Genomic DNA, 16,017 nt, shown 5'->3' with positions numbered 1-16,017 from the left:
TAGTGTCAAGCCTCCTCTGGAGACACCATATAACCCACTGTCTGTGTCCCCCAATGAAAGGCTCCAAGAAAGACATTTTACGGTGAGTACACAAAAATGTCATTATTCCTCCCAGGTTGCTACAGGCTTTCAGTCATACAGGCGTAGCACAGCAGGTACAGTCATCACTCAGAGCACTAGGTGTGGTTGCTGTAAGCATGCCCCTGCGCTTTAACCAGCGACTCTCAAACTGCAGAACCAGCTGTCAGTCAGTGCCAAGGCACTGCTCACTGTGACTGTCCCCACACCTGCACACCTGTATGATTGAAAACTGGTTGCTCTTCGGAGGCATAAAGTTCATAAAGGTGGATGTCATCTTTCTAAAGCTATTGACCTGTAGATTAACGTAATAACTGCAGGGTAATGGTGTTTTCCAACATGACGGGTTTCCTTTCAGTTCTTCCTCTCCCATCCCATTCATCTATGTAAACTTCATCACTACCTTCCTAACAAAGGCAAGTGCAAGGGAGAAGTCACCATCTTCTGCAGATGACACTTGGGTCACCTGTGCCTCTGCCCTACAGAGAGTGATGTTTGACCATCTGCAGTGATGATCATGGTTACCTTTTTGGACTGCTGTTATAGCTGCCGTCTTTTAGACTTTTGATTGGCCGATTTACATAGCTGTGAGTTTATATGTTGCTTTTCTTTAATTATTGAGATTTTGCAGTCAGACCTATAATGTTGGCAATATTTTCCAGACAACCTTTCCAAAAATTAAGAAGGTTGAACACCGTGTAGAACGTGACAAAAGATGACTGCCTTTTTTTAATTCTTTATTTTGCAATATTCTCAGGTTTATGACATTGCTCCTTTTTCTGCATTGAAAGAGATGAAAATTATTTCCCCACTTTTTTTTTTTTTTACTTTTTTTTTTTTTTTTTAAATCCGGGCCTTGCTAGCAGTGAAATATAGATAAATATTAAACATTCCTAATCTGCTGAGGTGTGGGGTCACCCATTTCAGGTACATATGTATATATCCAAGATCTAGCCATCTATCTGAAATAACACAATTCATTTACCAAATCTGGATATCGCTTTCTACTCCAGCATTGCTAATAGGACACTTTAACCTAAACATTATTGTGCCAAGTGCAGGAGAATATATAGTTTAACTTTAACACTTTCTTCTCCAGGGAGCAAGCGTATCGTGGATGTTATGGACGTTGGCACACAAAAAGGGATTGAAATGACCATGGCTCAGTGGGCAAAGTACTATGAGACTCCTCAAGAAGAGCGGGAGAAACTGTACAATGTGATAAGCCTGGAGTTCAGCCATACCAAACTGGAGTACTTGGTGCAAAGACCAGCCACGGTCAGTAACATGTCCCAAATCAACTGATCATCTGGACCTGGGGTGGGCAGGGACCACACGAGAGACTGCGACTGTTGTGGACGGCCGAAACAACTGGCCAAACTTAATTCTGCTCATTATTATATTATTCATTTTTATCACTTATTAATGATCAAAATTAATTCTGCTGACTTGCTCTACTGCTAATGCAGACAATACCATAAGGCTTATTGTAAACCCCATGTATTTTTACTGCTAGCATCTAATCAAAGCCATATAACTACTGTTTTTCATAAAGTTTCCAAAAACAAGAAGGGTATGTGCACATGTTAAGTATTTGGTGCAGATATTTCTGCATCATTTCTGCATCTCTTGGCAGGAAAAACAGTTGCAAAAAGTGCCTTTTTTGCCGCATTTTCAGTGCGTTTTGTTATATGCGTTTTTGCCGCAGATTTTACCCACTCATTAGTATGAGTGAAATCTGCAGCAAAAATGCTGAAAAAAAATGGACTTGCAGCAGATTTAAAGCTGCACCGAATCTGCAGTGAGAAATGAGCAACGTGTGCATGAGACTTCAGGGTTCTCACTCACTTTGCTGCATCAGGAGAAACCTGCACAGTAGTGTTTAGATTTTCTGCACACAAAACTGCATGTTTTGGCCTGAAAAATGCAGCAGAAAAAGGTTTTATTGCGTTATCTTGAATGCATTTTTTTGTGAGTTGTTAAGTCATGGCGATCTCCGGGGTTCCTGCACTGTACCCACGCGATCGCCGCCGAGTCTCCAGCTGTTACAGCATGAAACCCGGCTCTTACTGCTAGGAGCGGTGCCCGTGCCACTCCTGGTAGGTTAAACCCATTAAATGCTGCGATCAATTGTGATCGCTGCATTAAGGAGGTAGTGAGATGAATCCCTTACCTCTACCTGGTGATCGGATTACCTGTAATGCAATGCCATGGCAACACTGGGTCTGCGAGTGCAGCACTGACAGGTATAATCCACTGCAGTGGATCTGATGAGACGCAGGAAAAATTGCTGAAAGAATTAATATGCTGCAGATATATTCTGCACCAAAATCTGCAACATGTGCACAGCAAGTCAGGATCTCAGATTTTTCTGGGATGCTTTTTTCCTTGCAGTATTGGTTTAAAATATGCAAGAAAAAACACCTAAAAAAACACAGCAAAAACGCTGTGTGGGCGCACAGCCTAAATCTACTTAGCTAACCCACTCCCACTCTGGTCTGTGCTGTGTATGTGGAGTCGGGCAGAGGAATGCCTCATTGGCTCGAACGTGGCACCACAATGCAACAGCCACTTGGCTGTCATACTTCGGGGTCTCACATGGGCCACACTTTTCCCAGGCCTGTTCTTACATTTTCTTATCACCTATTGCAATTAAGACCATCTAAGTGAGTGGTTGACAAAAGTGCCTTTTTTTAACCCTCTCACTCAATGACATACTATTACGCCATGGTGTGGGTGTATGGAATGGACACTGGAGCTGAGCCGAGCCCTCCTCACAGATGTTGGATGCTGGCTGTGTTGTACAGCCAGAATATGCTTAAACCATTTAAATGCTGCTGTCAGTCTCTGACAGTGACGTTTGTGCTCATGGGTGGGGATATCTGTACTGGGGATCTCTCCTTTCCCCGCATGATTGAAGTGTGATAAAGGATTTCAGTGGAACCCAGCTCTAGGCCCCGCTGCTTCCATTTGGTAAATCTGTGCCAAGGAACTACTTCCATTAAAGTATTGCAGGATTGTACATGTGGTCACAGATAAGTCTCTACATGTCTCACTAAAATGGTGCTATTAGTAACTGCAGCTCGGCATGCAAAAAACAAACCCTCATAGGAATACATTGATGAGAAATTAAGTCACCACAAATGGAGGCACAAACCAAATTTATTTTATTTTTTTTGCTTAAAAGGGGTGGTTCACCCATATTTTTTATTTTCTAGATCGATATTCTAATGAGAAACAATGTTTCTCTCAAATAACTTATGTTGACAATAGTGCCTGTGAGAGGTGCTATTGCAGACCACTGTTCCCCATGCCTGATCTCCGGGCTCCGTGACCTTGGGGATCCGGTGACGTCACATCAAGTTCCGGACACGTCACATCCCTGCGGCCGGCTGCAGTCTTCCTGAGTCACTGGGCTGTGGGCGGTATGTCACTGCTTGTCACAGCTCAGTGTGTCTCCTGCTTGCAGCGCTCTGCTGTGAGGGAGGAGGGAGCAGATGGGCTGTGACTAGCAGTGACACACCGCCCACAGCCCATCACTCACAGACATCGTGGCCGGCCGCTGTCTTCCTGAGTCACTGGGCTGTGGGCAGTATGTCACTGCTTGTCACAGCTCAGCGCGTCTCTTGCTTGCAGCGCTCTGCTGTGAGGGAGCAGATGGGCTGTGAAGAGCAGTGACACACAGCCCATCACTCATGGACACTACTGCCGGCCGCGGTGTCAGGAACTTGATGTGACGTCACCGGATCCCCGAAGTCATGGAGCCCGGGGGTCACGAAGTGGGGAACAGCGGTCTGCAATAGCACCTCTCACAGGCACTATTGCCAACATAAGGTATTTGAGGGAAACATTTTCTCAATATAATATCGATCTTGAAAATAAAAAATATGGGTGAACCACCCCTTTAATGTTTTTAAGCCACTAAAATAATGAAAATTGTATTCACATTTAGTACTGCTGTAATTGTACTGACTTGGGCACACACAGAACTCCCTAAAAATGAAACTCAAAAATCAATTGTGATAATGTGTATTTTCTCTTCGCCTTTTTAGAATACTTGGCCAATAATATAAGTTTTGGTCTTGAAATTAGGGGAGGGAAAAGGAAATCACAAAATGTAAAATTGACGGTGTCCGTACCCGTTTTCCAATAGCCAAGTTTGTATATTTTGCATACATTTTTATTTAAATTTTTCAGTCCGAGCCCATGTACTTGCGATTGTTTGACCTCTTCACATATTTGGCAATACTTAAATATTGCAGTGTACAGTAATATTTCTGATCGCCTATGAACAGTTTCATTGTGGGTGGGTAGGTGTGATGGGTGTCAGAATGATTGTGCTATGACAGCAGCATTTACATGGTTAAACAGCAGCAATTGGAGCCTCCACTGTTAGTGGCATGTGCCAGCTGTATAAGTGAAATAGAGGGAGGTCCTTACAGCCATGTCCCTGGTCGATGAGTTATTTGGGTATCTGAGTACGTGCCAGTGCTCATCAGCAGAACCAAACCTATCCGAGTCACATACCTATAATTCCTAGTACTTGGATGGCAAAGCACCTATCTCATGTAAGGTTGTACTTTTTCTTAGTTGTTTCATCTACAATCTCTTGCCATTTGTTTGTGCCCTACTTATTGTGTGACATATTGTGTTTTACAATCTAAACAGGTAGATCAAATAGACTGGGTGGACAACATCTGGCCCAGACACCTAAAAGAGCGGCAGACTGAATCCACAAACTCCATTCAGGAGATGCAGTACCCCAAAGTGCAGAAGTGAGTGGTGTTAGTGCTGTGTTCATGATTGACTTCTCGCTATGTGAAATGTAGTGGGGGGGGGGTGTTAAAGATCAGCTTCCCCAAACCTCATATGTGGGTATGCAGGTCATTGAAATGTAAATCCATTGACACCTTTTTTTTATATCTTCTTTCTGCTGCTGTATTTCTGAGTAATTGGTGTTTTCATGTGCAAATAGGCACCATGAACTTTGGCTGGGACTTAAGGGGTGTCTTCCACCTGAGGTTGTTTCCTCGCCCAGCCCCAGCCTCTTTAGCTTGATTCATAGCTCACGGTCTGTGTGATCTCACAAGCCAAGCAAGGAAATCGGTGAGCTATCAACCAAGGTGCTTGTGCATGGTGGTAAACAACCTCGGGTGGAAGGGACTCCTTAAAGGGAACCTGTCACCACTTTTTTGGACAATAAGCTGCGGCCACCACCACCGGGCTCTTCTATACAGCATTCTAACATGCTGTATATAAGAGCCCAGGCTGCTGTGACAACATAAAAAACACTTTATAATACTTACCTAACAGTCGATCTACGGTGGAATAGGGCCTAATGGGCGTCTCCGTTGTCCAGCGCGGGCGCCTCTCCTTTCGGACATCTTAGTCCTTTTTCTGAAGCCTGTGTGCATGATGCGTCCTAAGTCATACCCACTCGCCGGTCCTGCGCAGGCGCACTACAATACTTTGATATACCCTGCTCAGGGCAGATCAATGTGCGCCTGCTCAGGACCGGAATGCTGGTGAGTGTGGATGACGTCGGACCCGTCATGCACCGCAACTAGAGAAGAACAAAGATGGCCAAAAGAGGTGGCTCCGGCACCAGACAACGGAGACGCCCATTAGGCCCTGTTCCACTGCAGCGCGACCGTTAGGTAAGTATTATAAAGTATTTTTTATGTTGTCACAGCGGCCTGGGCTCTTATATACCGCATGTTAGAATGCTGTATATAAGAGCCCGGTGGTGGTGGCCGCAGCTTAAAGGCCAAAAAAGTGGTGACAGGTTCCCTTGAAGTGATCTAGACATGACGGCACACTTTAAAGGTTTGGGGGGTTCTTACAATTTACCTTTTAAGGGGAACATGACATGAGGATTTACCCCATAACGTTTTAGGATATCAGCCTCCTCATGATGTTGGTAGCAATGTCTTTATTATAAATTAAGTTTCATCTTGGCGCTCCTGTCCAAGGTGAACTTCACTCGTGTCTGCAGTTTGCTGGTATGACGCCTTCCCGCAGTGTGATTAACAAACCAGTGTGTGCAGAGAGTATAGAAGAGTAGCAGAGGGACGACTTGTATTCCTCCCCCTCCCTGTTCACACTATTTTATCAATCACTGTGCAGAGGCATTATACCAGCGAAGTGCAGAGATGAGTGACAGTTCTCCTGGCTTACTCTGCAGCCAGGAGCACCAAAATTAAAGGGGTTGTCCATGTTTAGGATGAAAGTGTTAGTCAATTTGTGACTGAAGACTCCTGAATCTTCAGACTGAGAAGCAAGGCGAGCCACATCTAGTCAGCACGTGATTGCATACTTGTGGTCATGTGACCGCCTGCTCTCACTGTCATCACCGGTGCACATGCTGTGAGGATTATGAAGTCTGCAGTCATGTAGAGTGACTGAGACTTTCATCCCAGACATGGACAACCCCTTAAAAGGTTTTGCCACTACTAGGGCAACCCCTTCTCCATCAGTATGTTACCCCAAGTAAAATAAAGACACCTATACTCACTTCCTGTCCCCTCTCTTGGACAAATCAGGCATCTGGTGGAAGTGTAAGAGCTCTGATGTCTGATTTACCCAAAGGAGATGACAATGAAGTGGCTGCTGATTGGCCAAAGGACATGAGCTCCAGGAGAGTCAGTGCCGAAACTGCTGGAAAGGCGCTGGCATTGGAGGTGAGTATAGGTATTATTTTATTTACTTATTAGGCATGGACAATCCCTTTGTTTAAATTTTGCAGTAAATACATAAACACATCTATATATATAATTGCCTTATTCTGTCTGTCTATCTGTCTGTCATGCTCCAAAATTGTGTCCTTACGGTGACACAAAGCTGATTGGCCGCTGGGCTCGCCATGGCCCCGCCCCCCCACACGGATTGGCCGCTCGCCCAGGCTGCGCCCCCACACGGATTGGCCAGCCGCTCGCCCAGGCTCCGCCCCCCCCCCACAGATTGGCCTCTCGCCCCGGCACCCTGCAGGCATTGGCAATTCGGCCACGCCACGCCCCGCCCCCCTCACGCAATGCACGCTAGCTCTGGCCCCGCCCCCTCCCTCCCCCCGCGCATTCCCCGAACTGACACGGCTTCACGGAGGTGAGTACTGTACTCCCCCCCCCCCCCCCCGGCCCCCGCTCGCACGGGAGTGGTGTGGATACGTTGGTAACCATGCTCGCATGGTTACAAGAGCATCAAGGTCCTGCGCACATAACAGCACACACACAAACATACACACACATCAGATCACACTCACTCTCACACACACCTCACACACACCTCACACACACCTCACACACACCTCACATCGCATCCACACACTCACAGCATCCGGCGATATCGCTTGCTTCTCGGCCTCGATGTGACCTTCCAGGACCTGACGGAGGATCACATGGCCTGAAGCATGTGGTATCTCCGGATGTTGTGACTGTGAGCGCGTATGTGCGATATCGTCAGTGTCTGTGTGTGTGAGTGTATGCGATCGGGTGTGTGTGAGTGGATGCGATCGGGTGTGTGTGAGTGGATGCGATCGGGTGTGTGTGAGTGGATGCGATCGGGTGTGTGTGAGTGGATGCGATCGGGTGTGTGTGAGTGGATGCGATCGGGTGTGTGTGAGTGGATGCGATCGGGTATGTGTGAGTGGATGCGATCGGGTGTGTGTGAGTGGATGCGATCGGGTGTGTGTGAGTGGATGCGATCGGGTGTGTGAGTGTCGGCAGAGGAGCACGGCGTGCTGGAGGAGGCTGGGAGCAGAGAGGCTGATCATGGGGAAGGCTGGGAGGGGGAGGCTGATGCTGGGGGAGACTGGGAGGGGAAGGCTGATGCTGAAGGAGGCTGGGAGGAGAGAGGCTGATCCTGGGGAAGGCTGGGAAGGGGAGGCTGATGCTGAGGGAGGCTGGAAGGAGAGAGGCTGATGCTGGGGGAGGCTGAAAGGAGAGAGGCTGAGGCTGGGAGGAGAGAGGCTGATGCTGGGGAAGGCTGGGAAGGGGAGGCTGATGCTGAGGGAGGCTGGAAGGAGAGAGGCTGATGCTGGGGGAGGCTGAAAGGAGAGAGGCTGAGGCTGGGAGGAGAGAGGCTGATGCTGGGGAAGGCTGATGCTGAGGGAGGCTGGGAGGGGAAAGCTGATGCTGGGGAAGGCTGGGAGGACGGAGGCTGGGAGGAGAGAGGCTGATGCTGGGGGAGGCTGGAAGGAGAGAGGCTGATGCTGGGGGAGGCTGATGCTGGGGGAGGCTGGGAGGAGAGAGGCTGATGCTGGGGAAGGCTGGGAGGAGAGAGGCTGATGCTGGGGACAGAGAGGAGAGGCTGATGCTGGGAGGAGAGAGGCTGATGCTGGGAGGAGAGAGGCTGATGCTGGGAGGAGAGAGGCTGATGCTGGGAGGAGAGAGGCTGATGCTGGGAGGAGAGAGGCTGATGCTGGGATGAGAGGCTGATGCTGGGAGGAGAGAGGCTGATGCTGGGGGAGGCTGGGAGGGGGAGGCTGATGCTGGGGGAGGCTGGAAGGAGAGAGGCTGATGCTGGTGGAGGCTGATGCTGGGGGAGACTGGGAGGGGAAGGCTGATGCTGAGGGAGGCTGGGAGGGGGAGGCTGGGAGGAAGGAGGCTGGGAGGAGAGAGGCTGATCCTGGGGAAGGCTGGGAACGGGAGGCTGATGCTGAGGGAGGCTGGAAGGAGAGAGGCTGATGCTGGGGGAGGCTGGAAGGAGAGAGGCTGATGCTGGTGGAGGCTGATGCTTGGGGAGGCTGATGCTGGGGGAGACTGGGAGCGGAAGGTTGATGCTGAGGGAGGCTGGGAGGGGGAGGCTGGGAGGAAGGAGGCTGATCCTGGGGAAGGCTGGGAAGGGGAGGCTGATGCTGAGGGAGGCTGGAAGGAGAGAGGCTGATGGGGGAGGCTGGAAGGAGAGAGGCTGAGGCTGGGAGGAGAGAGGCTGATGCTGGGGAAGGCTGATGCTGAGGGAGGCTGGGAGGGGAAAGCTGATGCTGGGGAAGGCTGGGAGGACAGAGGCTGGGAGGAGAGAGGCTGATCCTGGGGAAGGCTGGGAGAGGGAGGCTGATGCTGGAGGAGGCTGGAAGGAGAGAGGCTGATGCTGGCGGAGGCTGGAAGGAGAGAGGCTGATGCTGGTGGAGGCTGATGCTTGGGGAGGCTGGGAGAGGGAGGCTGATGCTGAGGGAGGCTGATGCTGAGGGAGGCTGGGAGGAGGGAGGCTGGGAGAGGTAGGCTGAGAGAAGAGAGGCTGATGCTGGGGGAGGCTGATGCTGGGGGAGGCTGGGAGAGGGAGGCTGATGCTGGGGGAGGGTGGGAGGAGGGAGGCTGGGAGGAGAGAGGCTGATGCTGGGGACAGAGGGGAGAGGCTGATGCTGGGAGGAGAGAGGCTGATGCTAGGATGAGAGAGGCTGATGCTGGGAGGAGAGAGGCTGATGCTGGGAGGAGAGAGGCTGATGCTGGGAGGAGAGAGGCTGATGCTGGGAGGAGAGAGGCTGATGCTGGGGGCAGAGAAGCTGATGCTGGGGGCAGAGAGGCTGATGCTGGTGCAGCATGGGGGATGGAGCACGATGGGGGGGTGCGCAGCATCGGGGATGGAGCATGATGGGGGGGTGCGCAGCATCGGGGATGGAGCATGATGGGGGGTGCGCAGCATCGGGGATGGAGCACGATGGGGAGTGCGGAGTATGGCGGATGGAGCACGTTTGGGAGTGCGCAGCATGGCGGATGGAGCACGTTTGGGAGTGCGCAGCATGGCGGATGGAGCACGTTTGGGAGTGCGCAGCATGGGAGATGGAGCACGATGGGGGGTGCGCAGCATAGGGGATGGAGCACGATGGGGAGTGCGCTGCATGGGGGATGGAGCACGATGGGGAGTGCGGAGTATGGCGGATGGAGCACGTTTGGGAGTGCGCAGCATGGCGGATGGAGCACGTTTGGGAGTGCGCAGCATGGCGGATGGAGCACGTTTGGGAGTGCGCAGCATGGGAGATGGAGCACGATGGGGGGTGCGCAGCATAGGGGATGGAGCACGATGGGGAGTGCGCTGCATGGGGGATGGAGCACGATGGGGAGTGCGCTGCATGGGGGATGGAGCACGTTTGGGAGTGCGCACCTCCCCCCAACACACACACACACACACACACACACGCGCGCACTGCACAACACACCACACACCGCACACACACACACTGGGAACCACAAACAACTGCCCTACACAGACACCCACACACACAGACAACGCTGCACACACACAACACCCAACACACAAACACCGCGGCACACACAAATATACGCACATACAGCACAACACACACATTGCACAAAACATACCTCCCCCCAAAACACACCACACACACACAAACCGCGCAACACACACACAACGCTACAGACACACAGCGCTCCACAAACAACGCAACAAACGCAACACACATACAACACCGCTCTCACCCCCCGTCACACCCAGACAACACCCAGAACATGTACAGCGCCCTACACAAACACTTGGTAACTACACACAACAACATCTATATATATATAACAAAAATCATACATGAACTACACAATACGTAAATTCTAGAATACCCGATGCGTAGAATCGGGCCACCTTCTAGTTTATAATAAGGACATAGTTACAATTGTCGTTAGACGTGCGGGTGGTGTATATCAACTGATGTCACCATGTGTGTAAGTGACTTCACTAGATCTGTCTCCGGCACATGGAGGCCTGGATATGCTACATTTTGGGTGAGGCTTGTGTTGCTAATCAGAAGCACAAAATTATTTAGAACACTACTTTGCAAACAATGGGACCCAATCAAGTTGTACTAAGGAGACTGCCAAATTCCCGAATATACAACACATTGGCTGTAACAAATGCATTTATTATGAAAGACTCTTATTACTAGAATCTTCCTTAGATAGTTGGTTGTCTCAAATAAGGTAACCATTATGCACAATATATGGTGGCACTCAAGATGTATACATGTTTGATAGATCTAGTCTCTTCTCTCTCAAACCAAATAACTTGATGAATGAATGAATTATCCAGTTTCTTACAGTTGTGTGGATGCTTAATACAGTATATCACAAAATGAGTACACCCCTCACGTTGTTGTAAATGTTATATCCTTTCATGGGACAACACTGAAGAAATGACACTATATTATATTAGTTGGTCACTACATTCCATTATAGCAGTGTATATTTGATGTGCCCTCTAAATAACTCAACACACACCCATTAATGTCAAAATCATTGGCAACAAAAATGAGTACACCCTAAGTGAAAATAGCTAAATGTGCCCAATTAGCAGTTTTCCTTCCCCAGTGTCTTGCGACTCATTAGTGTTACCGGATGTCAGGTATGAATGGGAGCAGGTGTGTTTAAATTTGGTATTATTGCTCACACACTCTCTCATACTGGTCACTGGAAGTTCAACATGGCTCCTCATGGCAAAGAATTCTCTTTTAGGATGTGAAAAAAAGAATTGTTGCTACAGATGGCCTAGGTTATACATATTCCAACACCCTGAAACTGAGCAACAGCATGGTGGCCAAGACCATACAGCAGTTTAACGAGAGGTTCCAGTCAGAATTTTTTCAAAGTAGATGTATGAGCACTGTGCGCATTGCAGAAGAGGTTAAAGAGGTGGAAAGAGGGGGGGAGGTGTTCAGCCAATACGCTGCACATTGCATCAAATTGGTCTGCATGACTGTTGTCCCAGAAAGAAGCCTCTTCTAAAGATGATGAACACGTACGCTCGGAAACTATTTGCTGAAGACAAGCAGACTAAGGCCATAGATTACTGGAACCATGTACTGTGGTGTGATGTGAACAATATAAATTGATTTGGTTCAGATGGTGTTTAGAGTGTGGGGCGAGAACCAAGTAAGGAATACAAAAACACGTGTCTTCCCTACAGTCAGACGTGGTGGGTGTGTCATGGTTTAGCGCTGCATGAAATCTGCTGGCTGTGATGAGCTACAGTTCATTGAGGGAACCATGAATGCCAACATGTACTGTGACATACTAAGGCAGAGCATGATCCCCCTCCATTTTTAAACTGGGTCGTTATCAGTTTGGAATATCATGTATTCCAACATAATGACCTCAAAAAATACTACTGCCTTGCTAAAAAAAACTGAGGGTTATGGTGCTGGACTGGCCAAGCATGTCTCCAGACTTAAGGTCCAGTCACACTAAGCAACTTACCAGCGATCCCAACAACGATAGGGATCGCTGGTAAGTTGCTAGGAGGTTGCTGGTGAGATGTCACACTGCGACGCTCCAGCGATCCCACCAGCAACCTGACCTGGCAGGGATCGCTGGAGCGTCGCTACACAAGTTGCTGGTGAGCTCACCAGCAACCAGTGACAAGCCCCCAGCGCCACGTGGAAGATGCTGCGCTTGGTAACTAAGATAAATATCGGGTAACCAACCCGATATTTACCTTGGTTACCACCGCACGGAGCTACACGTGCAGAGAGCAGGGAGCAGCGCACACTGAGCGCTGGCTCCCTGCTCTCCTAGTTACAGCACACATAGGGTTAATTACCCGATGTGTGCTGCAGCTACATGTGCACAGAGCAGGGAGCAGCGCACAATGCTTAGCGCTGGCTCCTTGCTCTCCTAGTTACAGCACACATCGGGTTAATTAACCCGATGTGTGCTGCAGCTACATGTGCACAGAGCAGGAGCCGGCAGCACAGGCAGTGAGAGCTGCGGAGGCTGGTAACAAAGGTAAATATCGGGTAACCAAGGACAGGGCTTCTTGGTTACCCGATGTTTACATTGGTTACCAGCCTCCGCAGAAGCCGGCTCCTGCTGCCTGCACATTTAGTTGTTGCTGTCTCGCTGTCACACACAGCGATCTGTGCTTCACAGCGGGACAGCAACAACTAAAAAATGGCCCAGGACATTCAGCAACAACCAACGACCTCACAGCAGGGGCCAGGTTGTTGCTGGATGTCACACACAGCAACATCGCTAGCAACGTCACAAAAGTTGTTCGTTAGCAGCGATGTTGCTAGCGATGTTGCTTAGTGTGACGGGGCCTTTAAACCGTATTGAGCATCTGTGCGGCATCCTCAAACAGAATGTGGAGAAGCCCACGATCTCTAACATCCACCAGCTCCGTGATGTCATCATAGAGAATGGAAGATGATTCCAGTGGCCCCTGTGAAGCTCTAGTGAACTCCATGTCCAAGAGAGTTAAGGCAGTGCTTGAAAATAATGGTGGCCATACAAAATATTAACATTTTGGGCATAATGGGGTCATTTTCACTTAGGGGTGTACTCACTTTTGTTGCCAGCGATTTAGATATTAATGGCTGTGTTGACTTATTTAGAGGGCACAACAAATTTACACCGTTATACAAGCTGGACACTGACTACTTTACATTGTATCAGTGTCATCTCTTCAGTGTTGTCCCGTGAAAAGTTATAATAAATTATTTACAAAAATGTGAGGGGTGTACTCACATTTGTCATATACTGTACGTGTAGGGTTTTTTTTTCTTGCATATCAAAAGTATAGACACACCTGTTCATGTAATAATTTTTACCTTCTTCTTGTTGGAATGTGCACATTGTAGATCAGAACTGAAGGCAGTAAAATAAAGTAACATGTGGAAGCAAGCAGTAAAGAAACATGTGAAAGAATGTTTGTTAAACCTTAAGTTCGTCAGAGAACCCTTTTTTATTCTTTCATTTAAGTTTCCTTTGCATTCTTTCAAGCATTTTAATTAAGTAATCACCTGAAATGACTTCCAGTGAATAGGTATGCCTAACTAAGAGTTCATTTGTTCAATCACTGTCCTTTAAGCCTGCTTTACATGTTACGATTTCGCATACAATATCGTATGCGATCGTACCCGCCCCCATCGTATGTGCGGCACATTCAATTTGTTGAATGTGCCGCACAAACGATTAACACACGTATTTACCCGTGCATACGACCTCGATGTGGGCGGCAAACGTCCACTTCCTGGAGTGGGAGGGACATTCGGCGTCACATCAACGTCACGCGGCAGCCGGCCAATAGAAGCGGAGGGGCGGAGATGAGCGGGATGTAAACATCCCGCCCACCTCTTTCCTTCCGCATTGCCGGCTGGAGCCGCGGGACGCAGGTAAGATCTGTTCAATGTTCCCGGGGTGTCACACACTGTGATGTGTGCTACCCCGGAAACATTGAACAACCCAAGGTGCAATTTGTCAGGATTCAACGAAGTGTATGCGATGAACGTTTTACCGTTCAATCACATGTAGCTGTTACACACTACAATGTACCTTACGATGCCGGATGTGCGGCACTTACGACGTGACCCTGCCGACACATCGTAAGATATATTGTAGCGTGTAAAGCGGGCTTTAGAAAGTGTTTGGTACCATCAGGTATGTTTTTGCAGAGGCAGTGTTGGTATAGTTTCATACGGTGCGGAGTCCTATTCCACAACTGTTCGAAGACAAAATATTGTAAAAAAAAACAAAAAAAAAAACCTCACTCAACTAAGTAATACAAAATGACAGTCCATCCATCATTACTTTTAAGACATGAAGGTTAGTCCAGAAAATTGGTAGAATCTTGAAGGTATCCACAAGTGCAATCATGAAAGTTATCAATCACTGATGAAGCTGGATTACAAGGACCGCCTCAACTAGACTAAGAATTACCTCTGCTGTAGAGGATAAGTTCTTCAGGGTTACCAGCCTCTGAAACTACAGATTAACAGCATCTCAAATAACAGTCCTTATAAATTATGCACAAACATCAAGTAGCAGACAAATCCTAGCATCAACTGTCCTGAAACCACAAAAGCCAGGCCTTCATGATCAAATTGTTGCAAATAAGCCTCTCATGAAGGCTGCAAACAGTAACACACTTGTTTAGATCAAGCATCACAAGGACTGAATATTTGATCAGTGGAATTCTGTATTGTAGTCTGAGTAAATTTTTTTTTTTTTATGAACCACCATGTCTTTGAGATTGACAAGTTGAGCAGATAATTTCTACATGTTTGACTCCCACTGTGCAGCATAAATGGTAGGTATCCTGGTGTGGGGGTGCTTTGCTGGTGACGCTGTAGGTGATCCCATCCAAATCTAAGACATGGCTACCACAGCATTCTGCAACATACCATCTGGTTTGCTCTTAGTGGGACTATCATCTGTGTTGCAACAAGGCAATGACCCAAAACACTTCCAGGCTAAGTAAAGACTATGTGACGGAGTGCTGTGTCAGGTGGTTTGAGATGAGCTTGACTGTAGGGCAAAGACAAAGAAGCTAAAAAGTGCTCAGCATCTCTGGGAAATCTTTCAAGAGTGTTGGAACCATTCCTGGTGCCTACCTGTCGAAGCTACTTGAGAAAATGCCTAGGAGGTGTAAAACTCATCAACATACAATAGGAAGCCTTTGAGGAATCTAAGATTTAACACACATTCGGTTTTATTTTACATGTCGCCTTCAATCTCAATTTACAATGTGCACATTCCAATAAGGAGAAAAACATTGCATGAACAAGTATGTCAAAAATTTTGATCACTACTGTATGTAATAAAATGTATTTTATATGAAGAGAGACAGAGAAAGACCGGTTCCCCCCATAAATTTTTGTTGTTGGTACTTTTTTTTTTCTTTATTATTTTTCCACTGTAGCATGGGCTTCTATAGGAGCCCAGTTACAGGGGAATACAGCCTACTGGAATGACACAGGTCTAGAACCTTGCACCATTGCTGTGCTTGCAGACACTCCGATCATATGGCTACCAGGTCCTACAGGTGCTGATATTTCTGCACACTATGTAGCTCTTGCTGACTGCTTTTGTAGGCAGCGGAATGGAAGTGTAAGCAGTAATGAAATGCTGTATTGCAGGAGCTTTCATCCTGCGCCGTGAATTTGTAATGGTGTGGGTTAGCAGCCAGAACTAAGCCCGGAAATGTAAAATTTACTTCAATCTA

At 48.2% G+C, this 16,017-nt stretch overlaps 1 protein-coding gene across 5 annotated transcripts in view; it reads left to right on the top strand.

Annotated features, from left to right (window-relative positions):
* The window catches only part of KDM2A (lysine demethylase 2A), a 211,585-nt gene that overhangs the window by 42,611 nt on the left and 152,957 nt on the right, over positions 1-16,017 (top strand). For 4 of the 5 annotated variants that reach the window (XM_075349289.1, XM_075349288.1, XM_075349287.1 and 1 more), the window contains exons 6-7: positions 1,178-1,356; positions 4,747-4,853. In XM_075349289.1, coding sequence (XP_075205404.1) covers positions 1,178-1,356; positions 4,747-4,853 — 286 coding nt within the window. Of the gene's footprint in view, positions 1-1,177; positions 1,357-3,658; positions 3,913-4,746; positions 4,854-16,017 lie in introns of those variants that run through there. The other variant, XM_075349290.1, reaches the window with a different exon arrangement.

This window comes from Anomaloglossus baeobatrachus, chromosome 5 (assembly GCF_048569485.1).
Source record: "Anomaloglossus baeobatrachus isolate aAnoBae1 chromosome 5, aAnoBae1.hap1, whole genome shotgun sequence".
NCBI classification, from domain to species: Eukaryota; Metazoa; Chordata; class Amphibia; order Anura; family Aromobatidae; genus Anomaloglossus; species Anomaloglossus baeobatrachus.
This window is presented reverse-complemented; position numbering and strand designations above follow the sequence as displayed.